At 38.9% G+C, this 22275-nt stretch overlaps 2 protein-coding genes across 4 annotated transcripts in view; one reads left to right on the top strand and one right to left on the bottom strand.

Annotated features, from left to right (window-relative positions):
- Positions 1-5683: 5683 nt before the first annotated feature.
- LOC129369458 (RNA guanine-N7 methyltransferase activating subunit-like) lies at positions 5684-9213 on the bottom strand. Of its 2 annotated transcripts, XM_055044859.1 has the most exons (4): positions 9122-9140; positions 7863-7932; positions 6871-7041; positions 5684-6782 (listed from the first exon to the last, which is right to left on the bottom strand). In XM_055044859.1, exons 3-4 carry the CDS (start codon positions 7038-7040, stop codon positions 6593-6595), a joined length of 360 nt encoding a protein of 119 aa, XP_054900834.1. In that variant the 5' UTR covers position 7041; positions 7863-7932; positions 9122-9140; the 3' UTR covers positions 5684-6592. The 2 variants fall into 2 exon arrangements, with proteins under 2 accessions (XP_054900834.1, XP_054900835.1); XM_055044860.1 differs by lacking the exon at positions 7863-7932 and having other exon boundaries at positions 9122-9213.
- Positions 8378-22275, top strand: part of homer2 (homer scaffold protein 2) — a 28420-nt gene continuing 14522 nt past the window's right edge. Inside the window, exons 1-2 of one of the 2 annotated variants that reach the window (XM_055044857.1) lie at positions 8378-8855; positions 19568-19724. In XM_055044857.1, coding sequence (XP_054900832.1) covers positions 8851-8855; positions 19568-19724 — 162 coding nt within the window. In that variant the 5' untranslated portion in view covers positions 8378-8850. The remainder of the gene's footprint in view (positions 8856-19567; positions 19725-22275) is intronic. The other variant, XM_055044858.1, reaches the window with a different exon arrangement.

A 22275-nucleotide genomic window follows, 5' to 3' on the forward strand; every position in this document is an offset into this window, starting at 1 on the left:
GCCTGGAATGTGTTGAAAAAGAGCTCATATAATATTTAGAAGATCTATTATGGCTACATTTCCACTGAACAAAGGATCGATGATGAGCTTGAACACAATATTAATTGTATCTTTTTTTTTTCATTGCTGAAGTTATTAGCTTACAAATCCATGAGAGGGTGTTGTGCTTTAATGTGTGTGGTGGTGTTTGTGTCTGCTGCTGTGTGGGTGGGTGTATGACAGCAGAATGAGCTGTCTTTGACAGTTTGAGCCTTCGACTGCAGCTCTAACAGCAGGGAAGGCGATTTCTGCCTCTGCTGTTGGTTCTTGACAATTTATGACACACGACCGTGCAGAAGTGAGATGTTTATCACAATGAAGCGGGACTATATGAGGCACTGCTGAGGACTTTGCTGTGCAATAATGATAATGTGTATCTGCGACTGTGGATAGCGTGCTAATAATCTCTTCTAAAGTGGTTTTGCATCCAGTGTATGAGTGCACATTTTGACATCAAAAATTATAGCCTTTTTTTTTGTTTGTTTTTGTTTTCAGATAATACGCAACTAAAAAAAGTTTAAATCCGAAACTGTGTCTCAGACCGGATTTATTTATTCTATTAAAGTTTAACAGTTCACACAGTACTCAGTGCATCATTCAAAGTAGAAGACACAGACCTGGGACATTAATCAGAGAACACTTTCTTGTTTAAAGTTTTGCATAAGTGGCAAACAGGTTTAAGGAGGTGTTTGGCTTTTTGTTTTGTTTTTTCAGATGAGACCAAAACCCTACAAGCAAATAACTGTCTATGACTGAAAACACCGTCACTGTGATGCAGCACGGTGGTGGCAGTATCATTGTCGTATGATGTCCTATAACTTGCTTAGAGTTTATAGGAAGGTGGCTGCAGCGATCTCTATTCAGATTTTTGACTAAGCTTAGGTATGCGTTTTGGGAAACAGGGTTAGATGCTTTGCATTTCTTGGCCCATCTACCAATTCATAGTTTTTATCACACAAACTCCAAACAGCAGTTCTATCTGGAGGAGACCTTATGGTCTCATGGAGAATACCTACAGCTGCTCTCACAACCTGCATGGGTAGAAAGACAGGATGATTGAAAAAAAACGATTATGTCAACAAATTTGAACCAAGTGGGTCAGCCTTGATGGTTCCTATGGGTCTTCGTTCTTTGTGTCTTTTTCCGTCTCCCTCTGACAGTTTTCTTCTGATTCAGCATCCAGAGCTCAGCTCAGACAAGCTGCTCAGTGTTTGCCATGTCTCATTTGTTAACTGTTAAGGAACATAGACTGAATCTTTTGTTGTTGTGTTTTTTTGTCTTTAAGCCTATTTGGTACCATACAATATGGTACAGCTGGCAGGAGTTATATATGAAAATGAGAAATTAGGAAGAAATCTAGTTAGTCTTATGTGACAGAAATATTTATGTTGTGTGATGGACATTGGTTAAAAACAATGAAAAGAGGAGGATATGAATAAAAATAACTCTGAGAGTCTACAGAAGAGTCACCTCCAAGAGTAGAACAACAGGCCCGCAGGTACAGAAATAAACGAGTTTGATACTTTTGCTCAGGTTTTATGTGAAATTTCACATTTTTGCCTGTTCCATGACTTTACTCTGAAAAATGTTCCATTTTGCTCAATCTGACTCTGAAGACAGTTTCCTTTTTTTTTTAAGTGCCTCCTGAAATCTGTACCGCATTAGTACACATGCTAGGATTTAATTTCAGTTGCAGCTTGTCTGTTTTAATTTGCAGACATAATTTATCTTCACACTGACATTTATTTAGGCGTCCTGTGCACTGTGCTTTGACACATCCTTCATATCTGTAACTCATTAAAATGGTATTTATACAAAATGTTCTGGTGTGAGACACAGATCTGCGTGTGTGTGTATCTGGCTGCCTCTGAGCAAAACTAACCTGCAGAAAAAGAAAAAAAAAAACATGTTCCTTTTGTCCAGCTGGTGGAGGTTATGCAATTTGTCTCCTGATGATTTTAGACAGTTGGCTAATTGAACACCATGTAGACAGGACTGCATAGTGAGCATCAACAGCTCCTGCAAGACTCTGAATAGACAGGAAGGAGTTTGACAGTGACGTGCGGTCAGGGGAGGCAGAGGGGTCTTAATATTGATGCCGAAGAAAATCCATGACATCTGACTTCAGAAAAATATAGAAAAGACAAACAATCCATGAGAACTTGATTTGTTGCTGAAAACAAAATTTAAATGATCAAAGTCTGTAATCACCTTTTGAACACAATAGTTATTCATTGGAAGAGTGATGAAAATATCTCAAAACATCTTTTCACTCTTAAAAAATGTTTTTTTTTTAAGTTTTAATTCAAGACTCATCATTCTGCACTTTAGCAGAATAAGACTGTTTGTAGCTGCGATAGCCCACAGAAAAATCACTTTAACAGAAAGACGAGAAGAAAGTTTCCATATTTATTCAGTTTCATGCTCATGGTCTCCCCGTTTTACGTCATCAGAACCACTGCTGTCATAAAGGATTTTTGTTAAAGGTAAATAAAAAACACAATGTAGACAAATTAAACTAGCAAGTTTGTTTTAACTTCAACTTAACAAAAATAGCATCATTTAATAGATGAAATTTCCTGATTAATTTGTTTGTGGCAAGTTGACATGATACAAAAGAGAAGGAAACTAATAAGTAAAACAAGGCAGATTTAGAAAAACCGATTCATTTGTTTTCTGTTCATTCAGAAAGTAATTGAAGTTAAAAAGAAAAAGGAACCAGGAGGATCTTTCTATCTCGAATATTTTTTCAGTTTTATCATTCTGTGCAGATCAAGACTGCATTATTTAATCCAATAATCCAAATTCTTGTTTGATTTTTTTATGCAATCACTTATGGATGCAATCAGATATGAATGCCACGCTCTTAACATCACAAGAACTGACCTATTATTGTGACCCCCAAAACATTGACAGGAGCAAACCCTGATTCCTCACAGCCAAGTCACATTTTTGTCAAAGCATGTCAGACATTTTATCAGACATTTAGTAAACTGTGTCAACTTGTTCGCATACCGCTGTGGCCTTTTCCTGCATCAGAAGCAGTCCTTCAGTGACACATTTACTTGTACTTCCAGTTTTGTTCACATACTACGAATGAACTGTTCAAGGTGAAATGACGCTCGACAGAACTGTGTCAGGATATTTAGTGAGAAAAAAAAACAGCAGACATTTGAAAGGAGCTGAAAGAAACATTTTTAAATGAACCTTTCAGGCACAGAATATCCCAACACCCCATTAACGTGTTTGAGTAAAGAAAGATACCACCAGATTTAATCAGACTAACAAGCTCAACTCAGCAGCACAGTCCACTCTCTTTACATGCATGACCTGAGCAGATGCATGATTAACTTATAGGGTGTGCAGCTGGATGAACAGAGGACAAGATGTTGTCAACCCTCATCTAACAGCAGCAATTTTAAAATAAAATTCCCATTCCTAATTTCCTAATCCAGTGCATACGGGTGGCTGGTTAGCATTTACTCACATGAGTTAATGAGATACAACTGTGTGGAGACATGCGTGTTCTTGGCACAAACTGGAAACCACAAATTTTGACAAGGGCAGCAAAGCAAGCATGCTTCCACCATTCAGACTCGCATGCGACACAAATCCTCTGTACTGTCTGCTGGAGGCTGGGAGCTGGCTGACCCGGGCCGATCTCAGTCCCTGCACTCTCCAACACCAGATGTAGGTCGCAAAGTGCTGCAGGGGCCGGGGGATGCAGGGCCCCGCCTGTTTGTGTGCAATAGAGGGAAGGGGGGGGGCTGGAGTTCATTGTGTGCAGACGTGTATTTCTGTGTGCGGTGAGAAGGGGAGAGAGCGGAGTGATGATTGCACTGTATGAGTTCATCACCAAGGACATGGCCCCCAGCACACTGTCTCCATCGCTGTCACATTGTATCGTCCCAAACAGGCCACATGAAGCCTGACAGCCAGGCAGATGAGACTGAGGCAGTACTCCCATCTCTCTACGTACTCGTCCCTCTCTGTTGTTTTTCCTCCCAGTCTCTAAATGATTCGCTATCAGATAACTAGTTAAAACGCAGCAAGGGGTGAAGATGTTTGGCATCAATAAATGTTATTATCGGTATTAATGTTCATAAGACTAGAAAAAAAAGACTAAATCCAAACTGTGCCAACAGGACAGTACTAAAAGGGCTGGAGACACAGGACTCTGGGATGTAGACGATTCAATCTGAACTGGTTTCTTCGGCAGCCGCTCATTTTCTCATCATCCAGCTGAATGCGTTGTCCAAATTAAATGTTAGATACTGGGAATCTGAATATAAAACTCAGAAATCATCCCAAATCCAGTAGCATTCGAACACATTTGCTGTTTATCACACAACAGAGCCCCTCTGTTTAATGGACTGTAAAGCTCGAAGTGCCGACATTAAGGCTCTGAGCTACAGATGCCAGAGCCAACGGTGCATGTTGCAGTAATGTATTAATGATGCACATCAATGTTTGAGCTGCTTTTTGAAAAATGTGAACATTAACTGTGGATGCAGGTTTTTCTCTACTTCGAGTAAAGTTGGGGTAAAGGTCGCAACATGGACAGTGGAGGCTGGTAAAGAAAAACTTTCTCTGAATCAACTCTGCATGCAGATGCATTGATAAACTTGAGCCAGTTTAACTGAAATCTAAATGACTAAATGTAACTTGTCCTAAATGATCTTCACTGTTCTCAGGCAGCATTTCAGTGACCCATATAAAAAGCTCAACTGGAGAACAAAATTGAGACTGGATGTCTTATTCATGTTGAGACACTGACTCCATTAAAACATTTTAGTGTATTTATAAATGCATAATTTTAATCTATGAACATAAGCATTCTTTAAAAGAACCTTCTGGTAACAACACATCTTGGTTCCACCTTTTTAACCAATCAGGTAGCTAACGCTATGCTACATCCCTGATGACTAGGAGTTTCTATTTCTAGAAGCAGTACGACCTTTCAGCAGCGATGGTGATGTATGAGCATGTCTTATTTATGAGATGCCTTTGGATGGAAGAGTATTTAAATATAATCAGGAAGGTGCGTTATCCAACCCCGTAACTAGACCAAAATTTATGTTAATACACCACAATTACAATGTTCACCACCAGTAGATGTGCATGAGCTATTGTCTGTTAGAGAAAGAAATGAGTTGGGTCTAAAAGTGCAGATGAGCATTTTAAATGTCTATTAACCTGCCTAAGATGTTGTCTGGTGGAGTTTTGTAAGTGCTGCATAAGTAAGATAATTCAGAACAAAAAAAACCCATGTCTTTTCTGTGTAGGACAGTGATTTGATTTTTATTTGCTCCCAAATTAGAAAAAAATCATCTTGTCACAGGAGAGATTAAAACTGTGAAATTGTGTAAGTGTGACCTGCTGCTTCACAAAATGAACAGGCTGACATTTCTGGCTTTTTACCTCATTGTGTTTCTTTAAGTGGATTACCTCAGCCTGGTTAAAATGCTGGACTCTGAATGCTGATGGAAAATTTCCAGAATGTGGTTTTCTCAGCATCTTGTGAAACAAGCTAAGTGTCCTGAAAAAAAGTTGCTGTTTTTCCCCAGAGGTTCATTTGCAACCAGCATTTGGAAAACCACAACAGTTAAGTAGATATTAAAGCACACTTTTGATTAAACCCAGATTTCAATATTAAAAATGTTTATTGATCTTACATGTGCTTTCATTGACTTGATGTGAAATCATAATTGACATAAATAGGTTTAAATCTACTATTCAAGTGTGTTTCACTTCATGATTTAAGTGAACTTTTCCATAATTTAATGAATATGACTGGACATCAAATTTTAAAGCTTATTTTAGATAATAACAACTGAAATTGCCCCTGGTGGGAACAATCTCAGGTTTGAGTCAAAGTTCTGGTTTACCTGTTAATGTAACTGGGAGGCTCCAAAATATCCAGATTTTAAGTTCAGTTTTGATGTAAAACAAGCAGTAAACACAACAAGAGTTGTTTTTGCTTAATTTGTTTCCCGTGTGTCAAAAGCACATAGCAGCTGACACCTAATCATTCGCATGTGGTCGTCTGATCACCTGGTTAAAGATATATACACCATCCAACTGTTTTCTTAACTCACAAACTTGAGCATCCCAGGTAGAACACTTGAATTAAGAAAATAAAAAATTTTTCAAGACTGGAAACATGGTTGACACGCATTACAGAAAGGTTTGTTTTGGTGAATAGGTTTATGGAATTAAATTTTATACATCTGATTCCAGTCAGCAGTCATTTTATTAGAAAAATACATATTCTAACAGAAACAAAAGTTCATCTGCATGTTCATACACTGATGGTAAAAGTAAAGCTGTATCATGAATAAATTTTTTCTTGAAAATTTATATTTCACATACCACAATCACTGTGAATTTCTGCCTTTACATGCATGCTTTTTGCTATAGGTAAAAACGAGGGACAGAGGATTTAAAAAGCAGCTCTCACTGCATCACCGATGAAAAGGAGAAACCAGCTGAATCCTACCACAAACAAGTGAAGCTCAAGTCACGAGACCGTAAATATTAGAAATCTGAGTAATCAGTAGCGATCATAATGTGGTCGATTATTGGAGTTGTATCCCTGATTGGAGCCTCTGGACCCAGACTGATATCCACTGCCATGCCCCCAGTTCCTGTCTCTGTCATGCCAGTGCTGTCCGCGACGGTCCCCTCGCCATCTCCTGTCTTCTCCCCAACTGCGGTCTCTGTGGCCTCGGCGGTCCTGGTACCTGGAAAGTATTCATAAAAACCCAATTATTACAACATAAAGCATTCCCCATGAAGCAGCTGACTGAACACAAACTGGACCAAACGTACCTGTTGTCCCTACCCCTCTGGTTTCCCCCTCCACGCCCCTGCCAGTTCTCAACAATTGGTGGCGGGTCAGCTGGACGTTTCAGATATTGCTGGTATTCACTGTCCTCCGGTGAAAACCTGTTAGAGAACAGCTCCTCGTAGCTCTGCGTGTTTTTTGAGGTGTCAGACATCCTGTTAGCAAGGCGATGAAAAGAAAAGGCTGTTAAACTTTGAAGACAAAAAAAGAACAAAGTATGAGACAAAACTGGTGTTATAGGTGATTTTGACTTTTTCAAAAACAAAAAAAAACAACATAACTTCAATACTATGTTTAGAAGTTTTATTATACAAAACAAATTTGAAAAACATTTAAAGGTGCGTCATTTTTCAAGAGCTGAACGTGGATCAGATTATGATTAAAATACAAGTTTCAAGCCAAAACTTAAAACTGTCCACCTCAAATCTGAAGATGAACATTGACTTAATTTCCCAGTATTATGACAATAAATACTCATCCCAATCAGACATGCGTCTTCATCAGAACTAAATCAGACAGAAAATCTGTAAAAGCCACTGGGCCAAAAAAAAATCTCAAAATCGGGTAGATTACTGCGAGTTTTACAATGTAGAGTGGACAAATGTTGATGAAGATTCAAATATACTAACGCCTAGTGAAAGCAGCATGCTTGGCTGCAGTCCCTAAAGATCCTTAATATGTTGTCATGTTTAGTTGCAACAACTAAACACAGGAAGTGTTCTTTTCTACCATAAAATATACAGGCTCTAGTTTAACTATGGGCATTTAAACACGTATATAAAAAAGCAGCTTAATAGAAACTACTAAACTGAGTTGCTATTATTGCTAACACGGATTTTAAGATTGTTTTGGGTTTTTTTCCTATGAAGTTCGCAGCTATGAACTCCAAGCCAGGAATTGATCCAGTACAACTACCATAATTAAAACATAAAAGTTGTCCTTCTAATGCACTTTAGCGGATCATTTAAGAACGTACCTTTTCCAAGACAACTGAACTGTTAGCTTTAGCGTCAAGCAGCATCGGTCCGTCACTGAAAATATGTCCCCTGAAACACAGAAGCTTGAAAAGATTGTTCCGGGAGCGCGCGCACCTGCTCCTGATTACAAGCTTTCCAGGTATTAGAAACCTCTTTAAAAGCTTCTTTATCACCATCATTTGTCCGTGTTATGAAGACGCAGTTTAACTAATATGCATATTCGTTGTACATCTGACTGTATAACGGATCTCAACTTGAATTCAGCATTACAAACATGTGTTTTTTTTTTTTAAACAAAACAAAAATCAGCTCTGAGTTCTGTCTGTTTGGACATTTCGTGATTTCAGACCACAGTTGTCAGCGCGAAGCCGCAGCCCAGCACCGCAGATACCGCAGGTTTAAAGAGAGTGGGTGTGTGTGTGTGTGTGTGTGTGTGTTTTTTTTTTTTTTTTTTTTTTTTTTTTTTTTTTTTTTTTTTTTTGCAAAAGGAGGCAGGTGGAGGAAGCCGCTCCGTGTCGCTGCTGCTCGCTGCCTCCGCTGCCCTTTCACATTGAAACGCAATCCCTCAGGGGAGGAAGAAACTCCGCGCTGAGACCAGACAGGCGAACATCAACTTATTTCATTATCGCCCTACCGCAGGAAGCGAGGAGGAAGCCATTCTTAAGTGGGATTAGCGCCTCGCGTTTGACAGGAGCGACAAAACCAGGAGAGGATTTAAAAAAAAATACAAAAACAAAAAATAAAACTTCCTGAACTGAAGGTGTTTCTGTAGGAGCGAGCTTGACAACCCGGTGAATCGAGTTTACGGAGAAGCGCTCTCGTATTTCACTTGTCTCTCAGCAGCAAGACTTTTTTTTTCCCCTGCTGCGGACAAAGCGGGGTTTTGACTCCGCCGACCACTAAATATTTTTTGAGGACCTCACTTTTCACATCATTTTTCTGTAGCTTCCAAATAAAGGAAAGGAGTTGCGACTCGAGCCCGCTGCAATGGGGTGAGTGATCCGGAGAGCGCCGTCCTTCAGAGCCTTTATTAACACCTGACTGATCAGTCAGCGCGTCTCGGTTCGCTGAAATTCCTCTATAGCTGTTCACCTGAACAGGGACACCCGTCTCTCCCCGACCGTCCGTGACGAGGACCCCTGCTTTACAAGCTTATATTCACAGACATCTTTTGTGAGATACTACTACTTTTTATGTTAAAAAAAATGTTTTCTTGCGTACTATATGAAAACATAGCACATAATTTTAAGCGTTTTACCTTCTTCATAATCTGTGCAGCTGCAGCTTTGCGGCTTATGATATGGAGGTGTCGGAGTCAACACTGCCCACTAACGAGGAGAGATATGGCACTTGTGTGTGTGTGTGTGTGTGTGTGTGTGTGTGTGTGTGTGTGTGTGTGTGTGTGTGTGTGTGTGTGTGTGTGTGTGTGTGGAGCTAGTGTGCACTTCCACTGTGGTTTACAAGAAGCAGCACATCATTTTGTGTCTATAGTCTGTTGTGTGGAGTGTTGACTCTGGCTCATCTCCATAGTTATGCAATCAGTAGCCCACTTGGCATATTCTTGATTGGGGTATTTATGTGAGGTACCTACTCTTCCTCTACATTTTTACACAATGATTTTTATTTTTTAAGTTCATTTTAATATGAATTTTCTCTTAAAGAATATGTAAATTTTAGGGATTGCTCTATGTCACATGCAAAGCTAGTGCTGTGTGTGTGTGTTTTTTTTTGTTTGTTTTTGTTTTTTGTTTTTTAAAGGCATTAATGTTCAGTAACTTTCTGAAAACCTGTCATCCACTTCCACATTATTAGTTTCTACCCAATTACACAAGTTTGTCTCTAGCTACATGTTTAATCAAACCAGTTTTACAATCTCGTCATCATCTTGGAAGTTTTACAGCAGTCACCAAACCGGTTTGGAGAGGTGTTGGTCTTGTTGTGTCATGAAACTGGCCCCATGGACCAGGACCAGGAGCCAGGCCAAGACGGGGCCTGGCTCCGGGGTGGTTTCATTCTGCCTTATGACATCAACTAGCCGAGAGAATCTTGGAAGGCGGAGATGCTGCTCTCCTTGGAAATCAGGATTCATCTTAAGGTTACGAGTAAAGTTCGCCATCACTGTGTTTCAGAAGATGCTTCCTTTGTAATCAGCTGATGGCTGATTTGTCCAATATTTACATAATCAGATAATCAAAAGTGACTTTCTAAATGGGCTCAGTTCAAAACTTTTTTTTTTAATTCAAAAAAATTTTTTCTAATTTTGAGCCTTTTTTCGATTAAGACGTGGGCTGTCTCTCTGAAATGGTTTATCTCTGCAGCACACAATGCTAAGAGAAATCTGCAGTGTACTCTGCAGTGTACGTATGCCTGTGATTAAACAAGTTTACACTTGAATCTCAGCAAGAAGGAAGTATAGGAGAAGCGCTTTCAGGCAATGATGCATCTTGTTCTCATGCTTGTTTTCAGTCAAATCCTTTTCTCCACTGTTAGTGTTTTGTCATTACATGAATACCAGGCTGCTCTTCTGAAACTGTGACAAGTTTGTGTACATGTCGGGTAATGATGTTCAAAGTGGCACATCTAAAGCGGAACCTGTAGTTGTGACGTTATATATTATAGTTATAGCTTTACAGGCTCTGACCAGAGTGTCTGATATGAATATCAAACTGATGGAGGGTCGCAGGTTAGACGTTTTTACTGTAGGCCACAATTTATGTCCTACGCTATTCAAATCAAATCGTATGGATTCCCAGAATTATTCAGTTTTTCAATATGGCTCTCCTGCCAGGGAAGCATTTCTCATGGGGCGACATGAGCTCTCGGTTAATGGGTAATTTCTTTTTACTTGTATTTTCAGCCAACTTGTAGTCGGCACCCCACAGAAAGTCGCAGGTCTGTTTCTCTCGACTTCCTTGGCTAAAAGAAAATCAGGTTTATATTACATTGTCTATTTAAAAAATATAAAACGCACGTTCTGGTGCTTGGCGAGTCTTTGGGATTCATGAAGCTTTTATTCCATTTGAATACAGAAACAAAAGTGTGCTCCATGATTGTTTTAGTATTCTAAACACTATATTGTGACCTAAAAATGTATATCTATAGACCAGGGCTGAAATGGTTACTCTATTATTGAAATAATTGTCAACGTATTTAGTAATGGATAAATAATTAACTGGAGTGCAGAGACTCAAAAAAAGGCCATTTGGTTTAAAAAAAGAAAAAAAAACATAGAGGTGTAATCAACCCAAAACTGTACAAAAAATAAAATTTACAATTAAGATAAAAATATCTTTGCCTGTAATGTTTCAACCAAATTTTAAGTGGTAATGTTTTAGCATCACCTGCTTCGGATTTACTAATAGAATGCTATATTTTTACATTTTAGGCAACCAAATATTTATTTTCATTATTAGAAAAAGAATGTAATTGTTTCTTTTGAATTATTGTAGTATTTATTTTCATCATTTATTCTGTTAAATGAATAATCTGAGTAATGTGCCTTTGTTTTACTCTGGTTGTTTTCATCTGAACATTTGGTTTGTGGACTGATGATTGTTTCTTGGATATCGTGTCATAGGAAGTTGATTTCTCAGGAAATTGTAGCAGAAGTTTTACAGAGGCGATCTCACTTGTGCAATGTCTTTCTCTGCGATTACACCCTTGCGATGATGCAACAATGTTGCACCCTAGGGATCAGTCAGAGCTGCCCAGGTGTGTCTGACTTTTTGTTTTCGCTTCATTATTGGGAGTTCTTCTCTACGAAACTATTCACTTCTAAATGAAGTTTTAGATTAATCACTTCACAAAAAATACTTAGGAGAGGAAACACCCAGGTTATTTTTCTTTTGTACCTTAATTACTAGTCTTTGTATGAAGTCACTTTGACGTCATTTATTTTTGTTTGTTTGTTTGTCACAAAAGTTCCATCGGACTCATTGAGGCTATTGTGAATTTGTCTCAATAATAATAACATAAACATACGCCTTAATGGCCTGCCTGCAGTTGAACGCTGCTGAATTTTGGGAGTGAGAAAATTGTACTGCTGCAGTGTGAAAGAAAGTTGTATTTTAGGAAGAGGTGAGTAGCTAATGCACCGCGTCTCTGGAAGTACTGAAAACTAAAGCTTAGATTGCCTGAAGCCCTGTTGTACAGAATAAGCACACAGGCAGCCAGCAGTATAATCAGCATATTGCTATTTAAAGCAAGCTATGCTGGGAGCAGCCGTAACACAGGGATAGATGATAATCTCCTGGCTGGCCAGAGAATGACATCCAGAGGCTTAACACTCATTGATTAGGCTCTGTGACATGGCAGCAGGTCATTTGGCTGCCCTGACAGGAGACTGGACTTTAAGCCTAACCAGAGAACCAGAGTGTGTGTCCTGTCTGCCTCTGGTTTGGAGGCAGCCCTCGTTGAGTTCTTGTTTACAAGAACAGAAGCAGGTTTTAGCTGTAAAAAGGGTAAAGGAAGAAGGACACGGACGGTGGATTGAACGTTATCTCACCAGATGGTTGAAGCCCAGGAGCCCATCTGCTGTCATACTGGGTTTCTGGGGAGATTTCCTCACTCCCTTTTCCTTGGATCTCTCAGATTAAGTTGGGCTCTTCATGTCACCTCAGTGTGGCGGTGGGAGGCCTGCTGCGTCTGCCGGCGTGAACCTGGCCCGTCGCCTGTGGGACATGAGACGCTGCTGTATGACGCCAATAACTGGCAAGACTTATGAAGGTCACTGATGATGACTGCAGCTACAGTAGGCTGATGGGGAATGAAAAAGAAAAAAATGGGGATTCTGTCAATTCAGGTGTTCAGCATAGGTTGTTTCTATAATAAAACACTACAGCATTATAGAAAATCAGAGTGCAAATGTAATTAAATCACATTTTTATGTCGAGTGATTTGACTGTATTGTGACTGACTGCTGGTATGTCAGGGGTTGTATCACAATATTCAAACATTTCTTAAGGCAAAACTTACTGATCTGTGAGCTGGTATTTTTGTGCATTGTTTTAATATTTTTATTAACTGAACAATTCAGGCCTAAGATTATATTCTAACTTTGGTTGATGTTTGTCTTTAGATCCTCATTTTCTTCCATTTTTAACAAGAACGTTGTCTTTTTTTTTGTTTCTTTTTTTTTTTTGTCTTGTAAATAAAGCTATAAAAATATGTCAAATTAAACCAAATATCAGATTTATCCAATTATAGGGTCAAAATCTTGCCCCATGTTTGAGTTTTATCATCTCAGCCACTAAAAATAATAAGGTGCGGGTATTAAGGGCAGTTAGTCTGTCCACCTGGGCAAATCTACTATCAATTTGCAGAGCGTGTACTTGAACACTTTTAATGATAAATAATTTAGTTTTCTACCAAAGATTGCATCCAGGAAGTCTGTTGGCGTTTCAGTATTTTAAGTCATTTTTGGGATGGCAATTTTGTTTAAATAATTTTGAAAATTACTTGCAGTTATGTTTTGTGGCTGCAGTTGTATGTAGATGGAACAGGTCTTTCTAACGCCTGATCTAAATGTCAGCGTTTTTCCTGTCCTGTCATGAAAGCTTACTTAATTTGTTGTTATTCATGATCTGTTTGGGCTTTTACACAGTAGAGGCTGTCCTGCAGAAAGCTACATGTAGGGGTGGTAAAGCTCCATGCCATAAGTAATTCAACTTATATTAGATATCACATTATTTAATATAAACAAATATCTCATTTTGGCTTCATTCAACCTGTTGAATAAAATACTGGCACATAAAACATGGACTCATGACACTAAGACTACAAAGAGATAATGTATACATAAAAAGTTCTTTGTGATACTTATATGGCACAAGTTAAAGTGTCAAAAGTTATTTTTCATGCTTAACTGCAATTATGAGATGTCACAATGTTTGTAGTTGGTGAGAAAAAGAAACCACAAAAAATGATAAAGTGTAAACTTGTCATCATGTTGTTGCTGTTTTCCTTCTATATTAAGATTTGATTGTTTTCTCCACCTGCATCACCACTGACAGACACCATTACTTGACATCACCTCAGTATTAAATTGAGAACTTCTATCCTCAGTATAAAGTCAAGCAAAGTGTAAATTCATGGTCAAACATTTAGTAACGTTAACAAGCCTGTTCGTGAAGCTGTCTATGCCGACATAATAAGGTGCCACCATGGAGATGTAGTGGAGGAAAGGGCATCCTCTGAAATAAAACCACGTGGGTGTTTCACAACATCCTCGACAGCTCGCAGTCCTCTGCTAGGTCTAGAAATGTGTTGAGCAGAGGGAGGAATATATCGACACTTCTTTGAAAAGCAGACTGGGGCAGGCTGACTTCATTTGACATGTTTAGTGATCACATGTATCTTGATCTGAGCTTGCTTTTTAAGGGGGAAAAGGAAACCTTATATATTTTTACATGCTAGCTACTGGGAGCTAAAACCAGTCAACAGTAAAATGTGCACCAGCCTTTATCTGTGATGGCACAAGGGGTTCTTCACTATTATGATATTCAATCATAATTGTCCATGTGTGAAGATGCTATTGATATGACATGCCATAATCAGGATAATGTATTTCCCCCCCTCCCCCACATTTCCACCAGCGTAGCTTCAGTTTATGTAACCGGCTGTGTTGTTTGACAACACATTTATTTTCCTCCTGTTTTCTAAGCATGTTGATATTGTCAATTTAAAAACATATGAAACTTGTGATTATGGTTGACAAGCAAAGCGTTTGTCCTTCAAAAAAACTGTAATGTTCCTTTTGCTTTATATGTTAAAATCCACATTTAAACTTTTAGCTGAAAATGCTCTAAAATAAATATGAAGGCATAGGATAAAAATTTCATATTTGTAAGTCTCATTAGGTTTCTATGAATCGGAGCAAGCTTGGTGCCTTTGTAAATGTCACAAGAAGGGGAAAAAATCATAATGCAGAGTTTTGTTCCAGTAATTTCAGTCACATGCAGCAGAAATCCCGCAGCTGAGGTTATTGCATGCAGTATCTGGGAGCAAAACTGGGCTTTAACCTCCTGACTTTATTAGAGAAACTGTATCTTTATTGCATTGAAAACCCAGGTGGTGTGTTGTAATGAACAGAGCTCTTCTTTCCTGACTGTCTTGTTCAGTCATATCTGTGAATTTCTACTGTTTCATAAAACGTCTAGTAGTTTATATCCAGCCTTGTATGTTTGACATATGAAGAGGATTACACACAAACACACTGAGACTTTTATTTATTCATTTTTTGCAGTTTAGGCTCAGTGATGGATTCTGTTTTGGTTTTGACTTGAAATAAGAGAAGTGTTGCATTTTAAAGGTGCCATATTGTGTTACTTGCATCCAAATCTTCTGAACTAGAGGAAGTTATTTTCCCTTTTCTCATTGGAATAGAGACGATATCCCCCCGTTTTCTTTTCTCATTGAAAATCCAAATGTGTTCATTACAGTGCTGGTAGGGGAAGATAATGAAATATTTGTTCAAATTCAGCAGTGAGTAATTTTCCTTCTGTTCATGTTCTTCAAGTGAAAATACAAACTTTTTTTTTAAAGCACATGGATTGGAGACAGCGGTCAGCATGTTTCCTATTGGATCATTATTTGGACCATTTGGGGTGTTGTGTGTTCTGGTTTGGCGCTAAGCAAGAATGCTTGATTGTGATAAAAATGTAAAACAAAAAAAGTAGTTTTGAACACATTTTGTTTGTTCCTGAATATTCAATCTGCTGGTGCAATTGCACTGGTTTCCTGTGTTTGTTTGTTTTTTGTTTTTGTTTTTGTTTTTTTTACTTCCTGACAATTTATTAAGATGAAAACCTATTTCTTGGACAGCTGGCCTTAGACTGTCCCAGTGGCAAAGAGACAAATGAGAATATCTTATTATGTAACAAACTCATTTATGTGATGGAGCCTGTGGTTCTGCTTCCATTAGTACCTGAATGCACAGTTGTTTTTTTTATATATATATATATATATATATATATATACTTACTGCTCTTTCAAAGCACCAAACCTGGTGAGTACGCTGTCTCACTGTCTGACCTGCAAACTTCAGACATTTTTAACAACACTCCCAGGCCGAGATTCTTTGGTGTGCACCAGTAAAGTTTTATTTTTCTATATAGGAAGCAAAGCTGAACTAATAAGAATGCTCCTTAGGATTTCATTTCAATGCACTGATGTATTTTCATTGGACGCTCCATTCAATCTCCATTTATTGAATGACAGCGGTTGCTTTATTTTCTTTCTTACGTAGGTTGTATAACCTGTCAGTCAGATACTGGTCACTTTCTGTCGGAAATGGAAATTTGCAGCCTCCGTCTCTGGAGCTGCTCGGTGCAGATTTTCTGTCAAACAGGATGGTTTTCAATTTTGACATTCTGATTGTTCGCTTTGACCTCACATTACCTCTTGGTCATACAATTTGCGAATACAGCTGATGGATGGGCAACGTCTGTGTGGATTGTTAGCCTGGAGTGGATTCCTAAACTCAGGAATCTTGTTTAAAGTTCAGCCTCTACTTTTTTTTTTTTTTTTTTTTTTTTTTTTTTTTTTTTTTTTTTTGTGTGTGTTTCTTCTCTTTCAAAAACCACGTAGGGGAGAAATGCAATGTGACTGCAACTTGTTGCAATAAAAAGCGCATCTAAAGTATCAGTCAAAAGTGACGGCTGTGTGCTTTTATTCACACTTCCTCTCTGGGCAGAGTGTCGGCTTTAAAATGTCTTTATTGAACATAATCGCAGTGCTGGAAAATCTCACTCTGCTTTTAGACCTTCATGTTTAGGAACATCAAAGGTGGTTTAAAGTGAGTCTTTTACAGGACATCAGTGTTGTCTGCAGTCATTACATGTTATTAATGTAAAGCTGGGGGAACACATTTGACAGATTTCAGCTGGTTTATGTCGGCACATCTAGATTTGTCTTAATGTATTCTTTTTCAGCACGCAGCTCCATTAGTGCCCCATGAGTGTTTATAGGTCTAAGATGAGCAAAGAGATGATGTATGTAGAGACAGACAGAGCAAATTTGCCTCCCTTCACAGAAACACACACACCTGTAAATTATTCAAAGCACCAGATGGGGACAGAGAGCACTCGACAGTCAGTGGGACCAGAATTTAGTCAAATTCATCCCCAGCGTTTCTAATTCAGGAAAAATCAATCAACTTAATGCCTTTTATCCCCAAAAATCACGGATTCCACTAACAGTTGTGTAAGTGCAGCCATGTGTTCAGTGTTGGCCTTTCGCTTGTCTTCCCCTGCCAGAGAGAGCTGGCTTCAGACACTGCCGCCCCAGCAAAGGTCAGCCCCTGTGTGTGTGTGTGTGTGTGTGTGTGTGTGTGTGTGTGTGTGTGTGTGTGTGTGTGTGTGTGTGTGTGTGTGTGTGTGTGGGTGTGTGTGTGTGTGTGTGATGGAGCAACAGCAGTGATCTATATAATGGGTTTTGTTGTTCCCAAAGCAGATGAAGATGGAGATTAGGCTTAAAGGGGACAGCAAATTTATTAGGCTTTAATTTCTCAGCAACCCATAATCCCAATGGAAGGAAAAGCTTTATTAGCTCATGAATATTTGCGGCATGTCAGGCTGGCTCTCTGCTTCACATGTTCCTATGTTTTTCTGTAATGATGCAGCGTTAACACGGCATCTCCTGAAAGTAGATTTGCAGATGTTTTTGACTTTAAAGGTGTCAAAAATGTGGCTCCATTTAAATTTTCTGTCCATATTCATAATAAATGCAGCGTTTTACTGTCAAAATATCAATTTGAGTTTTGGGTCAGTAAGTCGGGTAAAAGTCAAATGCAAAAAAGAGAAAGAAACGCAAGACGGTATTCTGTGAACTGAGATGAGAAGCCCATCACCGATCTTGCAGGTTGTATAAAATAAAAAAAATATGATTTTTCTCTTCCAATGTTACTTTATCACAGTTTTTACAAAAAGGCCATAAAAAATTTAAATTGTTCCCTTCTCCGTTCAATATTTGAGTGATTCACAGAGGCAGCCTTTGGCTAATTTTAATATTTCTGAGGTCATTTTTAGATTATCATGTCTAAGTCGATGTCTCAAAGGTTCTCATTGGAGGTGTGTGTTTTTTTTAAATTAAATAAAATATGCACTGTTGGCTCTGAACTATTCTTCCTCTGTACACCTTAAAATACACTTTTAAATGCTGAAATCACTGCTTTGCTGTAAATCCAAATAATTTAAAATCTACCCATTACTCTCCCCAGTTCTTTGCTTTTAGTCTCTGCTCATTCTTGTTCCAGGAGGTTTTGCAGCAGAACATTTTAAAAGGTTCTCCTGCACTCCTGTGCTGAAGCAACCCTTTATAGTGAATTTGCCTAAAGGTCAGCTCCTGTAATGCACTGTATTAATATTAAAGATTACTTTGCTCCAGTAGTGAACCCAAGTGTCTCCATGACATGGAGAATTTTATCTTGCTTTGCTCAAATGTGGCAAGTTATTTCAGGTTCTACCTGGAAATGTTGAACTGTGAAATCTTGCAGGTCAGTGAACAAAAGCAGCAGATGCATGATGCTTTGACCACATTTGCTTCCCAACTTAAATCTTTGCGCAATGCCAGGGCAATTGACAAAAGTCTGACAGAGGGAAAAGTAGTGTCGGTTGTAGACGTTTAAAGTGCTTTGCAGCTTTCTGATCATTGTGTCTTAGTCTTTGCTCAGGCGATTGTGTTTGTTGGTGCAATTGACCGAAATGGAGGGTAATCTGTCTTCAGAATGGGACGTGTAAAGCTGAGGAGCATTTAGGCTGCCTCAAGTCATGCTGCAGTTCAACTGGCACTCTTTTCACAGGCCATCTCTCGCCTCTTGCTGAGAGATGCAACTAGATTGCTGAGAGGTAAATCACTTCTCAAAGAACCTTCTCAAAGAAAAATTGGTGTGACCTTAAACATTCCTCCAACATGATCACTTCTGAGTTTGGTCCTGCTCGCCAGTTTTACAGTTTTTACATTTAACTGACGGAAAATTGTTTGGAGGCAGGTAGACTTTGGCTTTGCTCATGTGAGGTATAGTATGGCACAACTGAAACGGGCTTGTAAATTTATAAAATACGACCTGGGATTAAATGTAGTGAAGCTCTGTAGCTTTTTACTTGTTGGTCATTCAAGCAATGGCAGAAAACGAGTTCACGTTTCTGCAGTAAAATTTGCAGCTTGTTTTTAAGATCTGGTGACATCATTGAGAAATAAAAATACGCACTGACATACGATTAGTCAAAACTGTTGCATCTTGAAGTTTTCTAAGTTCACATGGATCTTTTTGTCTGAACATGAACTTTATTTGTTGTTTTAAACGGTCTGGAGTTTTATTGAAGATTTGTGTCATTATCCAAGTGAAAATGAAGTTGAGTGCAAACCCACGAGTGCCCGCTTTGTGTTGACATACAAGTAGAAAAGTGTTATTGACACCTTTGAGATGGAGGAGCGTGCTGACATGCTAATGGCTTTGAGTATCTATAAGGATTTACTGAAGGGTTTGTGTTACATTATCACCTATCCCTCACAGCCGAGGGACTCTGAAGGAAAGGGATGCTGAGACACAAAGAGATATTAGGCGACTCTACCTGCGCATGCAGCTAAAACAGTTTGAGATATGAGTCATTTATCAGTGGAGCTTATCTCAACCTGTAGATATTTTACTCATGTTATCTTAAGTCCCCTCTAATGTGGTCCCTTCTCCTTGTTTTCAACCCTGCAGGGAGCAGCCGATCTACACCACCAGGGCCCATGTGTTCCAAATCGATCCAAGCACCAAGAAGAACTGGGTTCCTGCCAGCAAGCAGGCCGTCACCGTCTCTTATTTTTACGACAGCACACGCAACAGCTATCGCATTATCAGCGTGGATGGATCCAAGGTGTGTTTTGTGTGTGTGTGTGTGTGTGGCTGCATATTTTCTGTCAAAATTTAACACGATCATAATGGCAAACATTTTAACTGCTTTCTGGAGACAAAGATGAGGTTGTGCACCCACAGCTAGAACCGAACAGAATGACTCATTGTGGATTCTAATGCTGCATTTGAAGCTCCCACTGATAAGGACCAAGCTGGTGTTTATTTTTCTTGCGCTTTCCTTTGTTTGAAAAGGTTATTAATTATTATAGCACTGTTTCACAAAAGGTTGCATAAATCCTGAGCATTGTTTAGAAATGCCTCTTCAGACTTGAGGATGCTGGTTCATCCTTTGAGTAATGTGCCTGAATGTTTTTTTGTTTTTTTTTGTTTTAGGTTAGAGTTGCATGGCTTGAAAAACTAAAACACCAGGACTTAAGACATTCCAATTACGATCCGCTCCACATGAGTTCGGCTCTCTTTCATATTAAAACAATTTCTCTCAGCTGAGTGAAAGAGTAGATGATGGGTTTCCATGGCAATCCTCTCTGTGTGAAAACCGCCGGAGCCTTATGACAGCAATATCACTCAGCTGACGCAGCCAGGCAATAGTTTTTGAGCCTTAAATCACCCAGCTTTCATGCAGAGCAACTTGAGAGACGGTGGATTAGTTTTTACCAACCAAACGTCGGACCGGATCTCCCAGCATTTCTGTGTGATTCTACTGGAATGTGGGATATTGCACAGAAAGGCCTTTCTGCTGTCTTCCAGTAAGCGATCAATAAATGCAAAGCCAAGTGTTCTTCCAATAGATTTTGTATTTTTGCAAATTTGACCAAATAGATGGAAGTTGTTTTCATCTGCAGGTTCATCTTATTTTTAAGGAAAATCCCTGGAAGAAGATTGTAGTCTCTCATTTTGTCGTTTGATTACTTTAAATCCCAAACAAGCAAAAATTTGCTGGTGTAATGGGATAAAATTTGAAGAAGTTCAAATGGTTCATAAATATTTTTACAAGGCATTTAGCATCCTCTATATAAATAATGTGACGGCGCTGTTTTCTGCTCCGCTGTCCTCCCTGTCTGCCACACTCCCCCACACTCCTGCAGCCGCCACAGAGGTGTGTCATAACAACTCTGCAGGGAACCATTGCATGTCAAGCACGAGGATAAAGATTTATGACATGTTATCTCGGCTTAAAAGGAGATAACGTGCTCAGATGTAGATTTTGACTCCTTGTTTACCAAGTGAATGTGGCATCTCTAAGAGCCGAGCGACCAAATTCAAGGAAACGTTGAGTCATCAAACGTTAAATATAGTTTCTGGTTCATACACTGTAGCTGCAGGGGGAACATGTCTGTCCAGAATAATGATTTGTTCTGCTGAACATGACGGACCATCAGCTCACATTTGTCCAGTCATGATGTGCAGGCATCTTACTGATGATGCTGCAGCAAGAGGAAGAGCACATCAGCACTTTCTGCTGTCACTGTGCCGAATCGTGCAGCTCAGCCCAGGAGCCTGCAAAGTGCTGTGCTCTTCTTTTTCTCTATACTTATGAATTATTCTATTTGTAATAGGGTTTTATATCCTAACTTGACATGTAAAGCGACACATTTATTTCAGGGGTTAGTGATCTGTCGTCTTTTAGAAAGTCTTTTACAATGTGAGCTTGTTAAAACTCAGATCCCCTCCATGGCTGCTGGGGGCACGAAGAGGGGGAAACCCAACCTAGAAAGTATTACATTTTCATTTAACTGGGACTATTGGATAAACTTTTGCAGGAGAACAGCGTGAAGCATTTCAGATGACTTTTTTCCTCCCCGGCATTGTGAGTCAGGATTATTAAGTTTAAATTCTACAGCTCATCATTTTTGTCTACTTCCACTGCAGTGGTTTCATATTGACACACATTCGGTGTGTCAGTTTGACTTAAGTCAGTATTTTGGGGGCTTAAACAGTTTATCAGATTTTACAGAAATCAGGCTCTGTGTGCGTACAATGTGGAAATTAAGCTGCAACCTGAACCATCAAGATGTAGGTGCACAAACGTTTGAAAAGTTTTAAAAAACATGTAAAAAAAAAAAAAAAAAGATAAGAATATATCATGCAAGATTACAACATAAAAATACTATTACAAAATATTGCACTGACAATAACAGATGGAATCATGCAGTATTTGTGTGCGTTTCATTCTTCTTTTGGTCCAACGTATGATTTATTAAATCATTTTTAAAATGACTATCATTCAGTTTTTACGGTTTAAACACTGTGAAATGCTCACATATTTATAGTTTGACCACCACTGAACATGACTGTTTCTTCACATCAAATCCAGAAGAACATGGAAGTCTGCAAAATCCCTTTCAAACGTGTTGTAGTTACACATTTCTGTGGGCTTTAGACTCTCTGTAAGTGATAGTGTTACAGTTTATTGCTAAAAATCTCACCTTTTCTTCACAATGAAAATTTAAGACCCATTCACTGACTAAGACCTTGTTGTAGTTAAAATGCGCTTGAAGATTATTTTGTCAAACCTTAGCCTGAATCTTGTTGTTCTTTTGTTGGGTTTTCCT

The sequence above is a fragment of the Poeciliopsis prolifica genome, unplaced genomic scaffold (assembly GCF_027474105.1).
Source record: "Poeciliopsis prolifica strain line A6 unplaced genomic scaffold, Auburn_PproV2 SCAFFOLD021, whole genome shotgun sequence".
Taxonomy (NCBI): domain Eukaryota; kingdom Metazoa; phylum Chordata; class Actinopteri; order Cyprinodontiformes; family Poeciliidae; genus Poeciliopsis; species Poeciliopsis prolifica.